This window comes from Clarias gariepinus, chromosome 27 (genome assembly GCF_024256425.1).
Source record: "Clarias gariepinus isolate MV-2021 ecotype Netherlands chromosome 27, CGAR_prim_01v2, whole genome shotgun sequence".
NCBI lineage: Eukaryota > Metazoa > Chordata > Actinopteri > Siluriformes > Clariidae > Clarias > Clarias gariepinus.
Window position 1 is genome coordinate 18,173,648 of NC_071126.1, and position 10,724 is coordinate 18,184,371.

Sequence of the window (10,724 nt, forward strand, 5' to 3'; positions counted from 1 at the left end):
CCGTGTTATCCCATTTATTTATTTTTTTATTTTTTATTTTTGGTGATGCTGAAACAATTCACAGAAAGAGCACAAACAGAAGAATATCTGGAGTCTGGAACAGAAATATCCTCAATCACAGACTGAAAAAAAATTTAAAAGTTCAACCATCAGCTGGAAAATTCATCAATGCTTACAGTTTCCTGTAAAAAGCATGTGTAAAAGTTTATTTTATACTACAACAATTTATTCACATTTTAAAATGACCATATCCATTTAGGATTATTTCTAATTTAATAGCCTTTAGACAAGTCATGACTTTTATCAGAGCAGCTACAGACAGTCATTCCTCACTTGTTTTTGTTTTTTTGTCTCTATTTCTTGTAATCAGAAATGCAATGTAAACGCAGCCATTTGTCCGCTAGGTGGAGATATTATCGTAACAACTGCAAGCCGTTACCAAATCTCTTACCAACGAAGAAGAGAAATGAGCTGCGGAGTGACGAAGAAGAAGTAGAAGGAAACGCTTTAAACCTTGATCTGAGATCAGCTATGCAGCTCGCGTGCAGCGTTTCTAATCAGGGTTTAGTTAACTCTCCCTGACCGCAGATCAGTGTTAACCAGACTGTTTTGGTTTATAAGAGAGAGTCCATGTGGAAAGTTAGCGTGGTCAGATCGGTCGTTATAAAACAGAAAACAAAACTATTTTTTTAATAAACAATTGTAGATATAATAAAGGGGCTTCCTCTGCATATTTTTTCCCTAGTGTGTGAGCTGAGACAGTTTGCAAAGTGGCTAAGAAAAAGTCCTCGTGCGGTGCTGGGGCTGGAGGAGGGGAGAAAAAAGCTCCAGCCTCAGCAGCAGGGAAGAAGAAGAAGAACAAACACTTCTACAAAAACAACAACAACAACAACAACAAAGGAAATCTAGAGAAATGCCACATCTGTCTCCTGGAGTACAAATTACAGGTGGGTTCTGATGATCACAGATGGAGATCAGAAGTGTGTTATTATTATTATTATTATTATTATTATTATTATTATTGGAGATGAGGTTTGATCTGAATGAGATCAGGGTTGAGGTGTTGACATTTACAAAAGTCCCAGAGTTCTCCAATATTCTGGCCCCATTGCTTGCAGCATTCTGTCGATACCTCATATAAATGAAAGCACTAATGCTTTATCTCTGCAACTGCAGTGACTCAGCAGTATTCACTTTTACCACTCAGTACCCTGCATTACCCCACACCACCCTGCAGTACCACATAATACCCTCCAACACCCCCCCAAATACCCCTCAGTAAGACACAACACCCCACAATATCCCACAATGTGACACAGATGTGACCACTAGGTACCGTTCAGTACCACTCGATACCAAGCAACAACACTCAGTAGCCTTCAACAACACTGAATAGGATGCAACACCTGCCGTATCGGTCATTACCCTCCAGTGCGACACGACACAACACCCCACAATAGCGTGCAATATCCCTCAAAACAACTCGACACCATTCAATACCGGGTAACACCACACGGTATGACGCAATTCTCCTCCTCGTAACACCTGCAACTTCACTCATTACCCTGCAATACCGCTCAGTAAGACATGCTACGACGCAACACCACGCAACACTAGTTAATATCAGACAAAGCTGCATCAGACAATTATTTATATACAGTCCAGATCAAAAGTTTAAGACCACTTGAAAGATGGCCAAAAAAATCATATTTTGCATGGTTGGATCTTAACAAGGTTTCAAGTAGAGCTTCAACATGCAACAAGAAGAACTGGGAGTGAGACAAAACATTTTTTGAGCATGCAATTAATTGAAAATAATTGGAACTGCTACAAATAAGAACTGCTCGTTTGGACTTTGCAAGAGAGCACCGAACATGGGACATTCAAAGGTGGAAGAAAGTTTTATTCTCTGATGAGAAAAAATTTAACCTTAAATGGTCCTAATGGTTTCAAACGTTACTGGCATGACAAGCAGATCCCACCTGAGATGTTTTCTACACACCACAGTGGAGGGGGCGGCATAATGGTCTGGGGTGCTTTTTCCTTCAGAATGGAGCTTCAGGAAGTGCAGAGGCGTCAAACAGCCGCTGGCTATGTCCAGATGTTGCAATAACGGTGGAGCTACTCAGTACTGAGTTTATGTTTCAAAGTTTGATTTCTGTTTTGGGGGGGTTTACAGGTTTTTTTGGAGGTGTGGTCCTAAACTTTTGATCAGCTGTAAAACAGCCTGTTTCAGTTTATTCGTTGTCTTCATTAAATTGCATGCTCAAAAAAATGTTTTGTCTCGCTCCCATTTCTTCTTGTTGCATGTTGAAACTCTACTTGGAACCTTGATAAGATCCAACCATGCAAAATATGATTTTTTGACATCTTTCGAGTGGTCTTAAACTTTTGATCGGGACTGTATATAAGACTCTTTACTGCCAACATTGCTGCTCCACGTATCTGCTGCTCCATCACACCGCAGTTACAGTCCATGTCCTGTGTATTTGTTATAAACACCCACTTTACTTTAAGTCTTTAAAAAAAAACATGCCGTAAACCATTTTAGATTTCTGCCTCATGTAATGACGGTCCGCGGGATCCTTCACACATGTGAACATAACTCATATTTCTCCTCTCAGGAGAGTCCTGGTAGGGTTTGTGGCGCTTCCAGAATGCCGTTGTGTTTCAGCGTGGACGTCAGGTCGAGGCGATACTGGTCCGATGTGGATGATATAAAACATGGCTCAGATTGGACTTGTATTGGTGCATCATTTGTATTGCTGTGGAATAAAGTGTCAGGTTTGATTAAACTGAGCACGGACGTGTGAACCTAAACATTCTTATTTCTCTCCTTTTCCCGACTAGAACCTGGATAAGCACATGCATAGCCGGCCACACCATGAGGCGATCGAGAGACTTAAAGGCCGGTGGGTTCGCCACACCTGCTCAAATTTTTATTCTTCTGCTATTTTGTGGTGGCGACTCGCTGTTCAAATGCGTCTGAATATTGTCATCCTCTCAGGGAGCAGGTGCACAAGTGCTGGGCGTGTAATGTGTCCGTGCTGGGCTTGGAGCAGTTCAGGGTACACATCGAAGCCCAAGAGCACAAGAGCGAGCTGTTGGCCCTGACGCAGCGCACGCAGAGCGGCTTCGTGGTGGATTACGATGACGTTGAGCTGAACGCTCTGTCCGCTCAGAGAGATCATCAGCGCTTCATGTTCAAGTAAGGAGCCGTAGGAGTCCCTGGTGAGGTTCCGGGTCCGGTTATTAATTATTATCATATGTTACTATTGATCTTTAAAGTCTTTTCTTTCTTCACCCTCAGACAGCAGAAGAAAAAAGAGAAGCAGAAAAGGTTTAGAGAAAAAATGGCAGCGATGAATCCAAATGCATTTAATCAGAAATCACAGATGAACCATAAAGGCTGGAGGACACCGCCAGCGGGTTTCGCCCCACCCGGATCGCACGCCGCTACGTGGAAATGCCCACTTAATAATGAAAACGTACAAAGAACAATGATCGAAGAACCCGATTTTACGTCTGATGGAGACGGACGAGCTCGATACGAAAACTGGAACGGTTACTCATGGCAGCCGTCCGTGAAGTCCGAGATGTGGTCCATGGCAGAAGATGTGGACTACACGCGTGATCAGGACACCTTTTGTTCCTGGGAAAACGCAGACCAATCCGGGGAGACATCCAGAAAGCGGGATAACGTCGGATCGGATCAGAGGAGATCACGAGATGTGCAGATATCCGAGCCTTCATCAGCAAAGAAGCAATGTTCAAGAGACGTTCGATCCTTGATTCCATCGGACTGTGGCGAAAAAGTCGAGAGCGAGCGCGCGAACGAGCGTACGTTTGATGCTGGTGCATCTGGTCATGTGGATCAGCTGTCCGCGATGCTAACGGATATCCGTAGGTCTCTGGACGCGAAGCATCTGCCTGTCAGATTGTCAGAAGATCCATGCGAGCTCAGATCCGTGACTCATGATGGTTTAAAGCCGAACGAACCTGTCCAAGAAACGCCACTTTCAGACGCTCCGCTTTTCCTTAAAAAGCATCCGGTCAGGGTGTTCAGAAAAAATCAAAAAAGTCAAACCGAATCCTTCCTGTCGAAAAGAAACTCATCTCCGTCCAACCAGGTGAACAGCCTTCCAGTATCCGGTGCTGAGCCGCAGGAGAACCCGGATCTCAGCCAGACCAAGAACGTCCTCCCGGCCCTGTTGAGTCGCTCGGTCAGCAAAATGGAAGCCAACAAACCCAACCTGAAGGTGGCCCGAGGAATCCGGACGTCCCAGAAGCCGAGCCAGGCCGGTGAGTCACGGGTGCTGAAGCCGGCGCTGCAGAAGCTCATCAGCTCTAAGAGCTCGGAGTGGCGCGTCAACTGGAAGGAGATCTATCAGGAGGCCACGCACAGGAAACTGCAGAAGGAGAAAGGCATGCCCAGGTGAGTGGAGAACATGTTTTAATAAACCGTTTCACTTCTCAGCTTGTTGTTAACCACGGCGTCCCTTCTTGAAGGTTTGGGATTGAGCTCGTGTCTCCGTTACCTCCTGATCCTCAAGACCTGGCGCCTGAAGACCTCCCGCAATTCGAGTTGGACGAAGGCTTCCAATGGGCGTCCGTCGGGTGCGACGCCGAAACTCTACTTCGCTCGGGCGATCGCTCGAACGAAGACGCCTGTAGATTCCCGCCAGCTGAGACCTGTCCTAATGAGACACGAGACCCTGCGTCGTCAACCGCCGGTCACACTTTATGGCCGGTCGAGCAGATAAAAAGAGAAGACGAAGGAATTCGTGTCACCTCAGGGATGTACGAGTTGGTTACAGGTCGTCCTGAAAGCGGTGACCTTAACACCGATAATACGCCGGAAATCAGAGCTTTAGGAAGACGAGGAGACTTAACACCGGTAGTTTGTGTAAAGACGGAGAAGCCTGACGATTATTGCACAAATCCGACGCAGGAAAAAACTGACCAGGATGGAATCCAGTGCATTTCTGTTACACAAAATAAACAGGTTGGATAAAACACGAACACGCACACACTGCGTTATATATAAACGATGGACTCGTAAGGAAAAGATAACGTGTTAAAATGATCTCAGAGGTTTAACTGTAGTTCTGATTCTTCTACAGGACATTTCAAACACTGATACAAGGAGCAAAAATCCTCCAAAAAGTAAGTGGGCGCTCATCATCATCATGAAAAACTGAAAGAAATATGAGGATGTACAGTGGCGTGTGTAAAAGGTGTTCCCCTGAGGGGACTAGGCACAACTCTGAAAGATTTTTGCATTAAGTATTGAGAACATACACTATTTTTAAAATGTATGTCACGTGTGTAAGAACGTGTGTTAAAAAGAAGAATGAGAAAAAAATGAAATAAAGTCACTATAGCAAATACAATGTCCTAAGAGACCTGTCCTAATGAGACACGAGACCCTGCGTCGTCTACCGCCGGTCACACTTTATGGCTGGTCGAGCAGATAAAAAGAGAAGATGAAGGAAAATGGGAAAGTCGTGCGGGGTGCGAATACTTACGCACAGCACTAGTGCAATCTTTGACTGGTTGTTTAAATAAGATCTGAACAGTGACAGTTAACTCTGTTTTGTGTGTGTGTGTGTTTAGGCCAGGTTAATGAACTCTTAGTCATGTCTCTGAGAGAAGACGAGTTGTGCAGCTCTCTAGAGGATGTGGAAAGTCGACTGCTCCAGGCTCAAGCCACCCTACAAACTGCCTTCCTGGAAGTTCAGCGCCTACAGGTGGTCAAACAGCAGGTGTGCAACAGTAAAGTGTTTCTGCACGATCATTTTTAAGGATGTGTTTATTAGAGATGGGAGAAAGATTTATTCAGTGATGTATCGCCGCACTCACTCCAAAAGCGACATTTGTATTGCGACAGTAAATTTTTTACATGTACAGCAGAACCTCGGCATATGAACGCCCCCCCTATTAATTTTTCAACCTTAAGAATCGAAATTTTGCAAGGACTTATCGGCATAAAAACATTTTTGGCAAGCCATATGAACCAAACGCCGCCTAAGTTGCACAGACTGTACGTCCAGGAGCCGTTCAAAAAATTTTTTTTACATATTTTAATTTTTTTTGCATTTTGTGCAAGATTAAGTGAAGACGTAATACCATGTTAGTAAGGACGGTAGCAAGAAGAAAACTGAGCTGCTTTCAGTTTGGTTTTTAAAGCAGCCGGTGCCGAGAGGAATTATAAATTAATGTTAAGTGAGGTTTTAATGTCTGTTTAATTGTTTTCATATGCAAAAAAAACATGATTATAGTGTTAGAAATTGGTAATATTTTTGGGTGGCTGGAACGGATTATCTGCATTTACATTATTTCCTATGGGACAATGTGTTTCACAATACGAACTCTTATTGTAAGAACTCTCCTCTGGAACGTATGTCGAGGTACCGCTGTATACGGTATGTTTGGATTTGAGGAGGTAAAATGCCGCAGTTCCTCTGTAATTATACAGGTGGCGCTTTACACTAGTTACACTTCGGCAAGCACTACAGCGTTCTTTGTGATGAAAGCAAATTATTTGCTAAATTTGTTTAGGTTTGTATTGAAATCTGAATAAAACTAAGTTTTGTATCTTTTGTATCTTCTAAATCGCAATACAAATTGAATCGACACACCGGTTCACGGTGATATCATTCATCACGACGATCCCTGATGATTCCCATCCCTAGCCACTTCTGTGGTAGAGTGTAATGTTAATATGTGTCTTTGAGTTTTAAATGTTTTTTTTTTAAGTCCCAAATGTGTGTGTTTTTTAAAGGTAACTGCAGAGATGTCGTCCCTCAGAAGCAAGCGTATAGACATCCTGCAGAGAATAAAAAGTAAGCGCACTACATTAATAAAATCATAAAAAAAACATGACCAAAACAGGAACCTGAAGCAGTATCAAATGATGCATCAAGCAGTATGAAGCAGTATCAAAAACTGGGTGTAAAACGTCAGTGCACGTGAGCTTTTTTTCTGTTGAAAACATTTCCAAAATTTCAAAGCTCTTCTGAAACCCCGTGCTCCTCACACTGTGCCCAGGTTCCAGACCTGACCAAACGCCAGAGGTGGAATCTCCCGGTTCTTCGGCGCAGACGCTGCAGAGAGCTGCGGGTTCGGCGAGGCAGCATCAGGACGCGGCGCTGGAACGTTCCTCTTTTTTGACTGACATTCGTAGCAATCAGAGACGCGCTGATTTAAACACTGATATGGTTCCTGGCTCTGGATCAAGAAAGACGCAAATTGATCTCACCAAAAGCTAAGACCGAGACTCTAACCATCACCTGATTGAGTGTGTGTGTGTGTGTGTGTGTTGCAGTGACTGCAAGTAATGCTGCTGTATTGTAAGAAAGAAAGAAAGAAAAAAAAAAAACCTAGGATGACTGATCGAATGAGCTCGAGGACGTTTTTGATGATCTGAGGAGCATTAACGGCTGTTTCTGCTTCAAAAGGTTTTTTTCCCCCTCGATATTTAGAGCCGTGCAAAAGTCTTGAGCCCCCTGCATTTCTTTAGATTTTGTTTCCAGACCTTCCTCTATGTTTGAGGGGATCTTAAGAAATAGTTCTCCAGGCTTCCTAAAGGAATTCTCTGTCTCATTACTTATTTTCAGTTTCAGAGGAATGTTTTTTTTTTTGCTTGTTAAGCCAAACAGTGACCTATAAGTCATTCAAGAATAGAAACGTGAGGCCTGACCCAGTGAGAAACGGATTCAGATAAAGAACAGATGATCAGACGGTGATTATTATACTGCTGATGCTGAATGCTGAGCGTTTGGACCAGACGAGAGGGGAAATGAGGTCGCTGCTGAGGCTGTTATGTAAACAAGCAATTTTTAAACGGCATCTTTAGGCACTTTTTTTAAGGTAAGATTTTTTTTGACTCAAGACTGTGTTCTTTTTTGCATAGATGTTATATAGGTGGGGTTTATTCTCTGTGAAGCACTGACACAGTGGTGTGTGTGTGTGTATCAGCTACAACAGTGTTATCCCTGCATTAAATACAGACAAGTACAGTCCACCAATAAGCTAATAAATAAGGAACAGTGATTTGATGGTGAGCTGTTTGAGGGAGAAAAAAGAATAATAATCAAAACTGAAGTTGTGAGATAACCGGACTTATTTCATATTTTCTAAAACATATTTTCTGTATACTTATTCTTTTTTATAAATATATGTTATCTATTTATAGTTACATTTAATGTTCATTAAGCAAATTAGTTAATTTCCCTTTTTTCTTAATTCATATTAATGCCCATCCACCACCCCTCCTCTCAAAAGAAAAAAAAATCACTAAGAAAAGCTGGTCATATTAATGAGTAACTGTAACACGGATCAAAAACCTGTCGGAATCCTTACGGAAAACTTGACGGCACTGATTATAAATATATAAAGAAGCAACAAATTGTATATAGATGGATAGATGTGTATATGCTGTATGGAAGTGTTCATGTATACATATATATATATATATATATATATATATATATATATATATATATATATATATATATATAAAACATTCCTGTTGCTATGGAAACAACAATAATATATTTGAACAAGTGCATCAATTTTGTCTTGCAGCCAATAGTAAATAGTAAAGTTTAATAAGTGCCCAGTAACAACATAACTGTAACACACACACACACACACACACCTGACATCATGCCAGTGTCACTGCTGTACAAACACCGCCATTTCATAGATCGATGCACTGTGTAAAAGTTAATCAAAAACCTTTTTTTTTTTTTACTTTTGGAAAATACTTTATTTTTAATTGTTAATAAAGTCTATAATCAAAAAACATTGTAGCTACATGAAGATATGCTACGTGATTATTTTTTTCTTCTTCTTTTTTTACCCTCCTGTTTACATCATGTGTTTTCGTGTGTTTGCGTTCTCTTAAGGTTTAAACCATGATTATAGACTCTACTTAATTCTTTTCCAGTCGCAGTAGGACGGTAAGATAACCGTTGTGTTTAAAAAAAAAGAGAAAATTGTATTTATTTAACCTTTTCTTTGACTAAATGATATTTTCAATGTAATTCTATACCATGCAATAGTTTATTTACTTTTTAAGTTGTGAAAAGTGCGTTTTTTGTTGTAAATAAATTAAACTCTTGATTTCTTTAATGAATGAACGTTGCAGGAAATAAGTAGTCGTTTTTTTTTTATCACATGACATCAAATGCACTATAACGCGATAAACTCACAAAATCTGTAGCTTTTAATGATTTATGAGAACGTACACAAGCACATTCACCAAATCATAACAGCTTTTAGAGCCACTGAATACATAAAGACATGCAGGTTAGGCTAAATGGGGTTACCAAATTGCCCGTAGTATGTGTGAGTATGTGTGTGTGTGTGCCCTGTGATGGATTGGCACCCTGTCCAGGGTGTACACTGCCTCGTGCCCTAAGACTCCTGGGATAGGCTCCAGGTCCCCGCGACCCTGAATACAGGATAAAGCCGTATAGAAGATGAGTGAGAGTGAGTAATTTACTGATTTTCCTGAGTAGAAATGTTTAGTTTTCTGTTTTTTTCCCTCTAGCCTAGAAATTACTTTTTGAAAAATTACTCGGTTTTTTTTTGGACATTCACATGTGTCTCTAGGTGGCTCAGTAGTATGTTTCTCATCTGCCATGCGGAAGGCACGGGTCGAATCTTGTCCTAACCAAAGCCACTGGATGCAGTGCCGGTCCCAAACCTGCATAAAATGGGAAGGGCGTCTGGCATAAAACCTGTGTCTGTGTGCTGGTCCGCTGTGGCGACCCCTCGAGGGGAGCAGCCAAAAATCAGACAAATACAATGGGTCTCTAGCATGTCTACACAGACAAAATATAAGAAAAAAGAAAATTCTTTATTTGTATCCAAGAATGTGCTCATACTATTTTACAGGGCCGAACATTCAACTCGACACCTGTGCACTATTTTCCAGAGGAGTACTGTATCCTGAGTTTTACATTTACCTTTACATTTAGGCATTTGGCAGACGCTCTTATCCAGAGCGACTTACAAAAAGTGCTTTAAAGTTTACATCATTGGATACATACTTACACTGGGTTAACTAGTTTAATAACGAGGTGCCATTAGTCAAACAACTGGGAAGAGTTTTTTTTATGGGGGGGTTAGTCCAAGTACTGCAGAAAGAGATACGTCTTGAGTCGTTGTTTAAAGATAGTCAGAGTCTCTGCTGTACGGACATCTAGAGGAAGTTTGTTCCACCACCTAGGTGCCAGAACAGAAAAGAGTCTGGATGAATGCCGCCCTCAATCCCTGGGAGATGGTGGAATGAGGCGAGCAGTGCTGGAGGATCAGAGGGAACATGGTGCAGTGCGTGGTGTGGATAGAACAGAGAGGTAAGTGGGTGCTGGGCCATTTTTAGCTTTGTAGGAAGCTAACAATCAACAGTGCTCGTCACAGTGAGATGTTTTGAACTTGACGCGGGCAGCTATAGGAAGCCAGTGCAGGGAGCGGTGGAGTGGGGTGGTGTGGGAAAACTTGGGAAGGTTAAAAACGAGACGTGCTGCTGCATTCTGGATCAGTTGCAGAGGACGAATCGTGGACAGAGGCAGGCCTGCCAGGAGTGAGTTGCAGTAGTCCAGTCTTAACAAGGAAATGGGTGGATTCTTCTGATATTATAAAGAAGAAATCTACAAGAGCGATTAAGGTTAGTGATGTGTGAAGAAAATGACAGATGATTGTCCACGGTTACC

General features: G+C 42.0%; 1 protein-coding gene across 1 annotated transcript; it reads left to right on the forward strand.

The window, feature by feature from the left end:
* Window positions 1-624: 624 nt before the first annotated feature.
* znf106b (zinc finger protein 106b) lies at window positions 625-8,478 on the forward strand. The gene is made up of 9 exons (XM_053488528.1): window positions 625-947; window positions 2,851-2,912; window positions 3,008-3,208; window positions 3,311-4,435; window positions 4,510-5,005; window positions 5,124-5,166; window positions 5,617-5,765; window positions 6,785-6,845; window positions 7,051-8,478. The coding sequence occupies exons 2-9, from the start codon at window positions 2,866-2,868 to the stop codon at window positions 7,269-7,271; spliced, it is 2,343 nt and encodes a 780-aa protein (XP_053344503.1). The 5' UTR covers window positions 625-947; window positions 2,851-2,865; the 3' UTR covers window positions 7,272-8,478.
* Window positions 8,479-10,724: the final 2,246 nt, after the last annotated feature.

Excerpts from the sequence above, each read along its gene's own strand:
- znf106b (XM_053488528.1), top strand. The coding sequence starts at position 2,866 with ATGCATAGCCGGCCACACCATGAGGCGATCGAGAGACTTAAAGGCCG. Across the intron at positions 2,913-3,007 it reads ATCGAGAGACTTAAAGGCCG|GGAGCAGGTGCACAAGTGCT; the intron begins GTGGGTTCGCCA and ends TCATCCTCTCAG. Across the intron at positions 6,846-7,050 it reads CATCCTGCAGAGAATAAAAA|GTTCCAGACCTGACCAAACG; the intron begins GTAAGCGCACTA and ends CACTGTGCCCAG.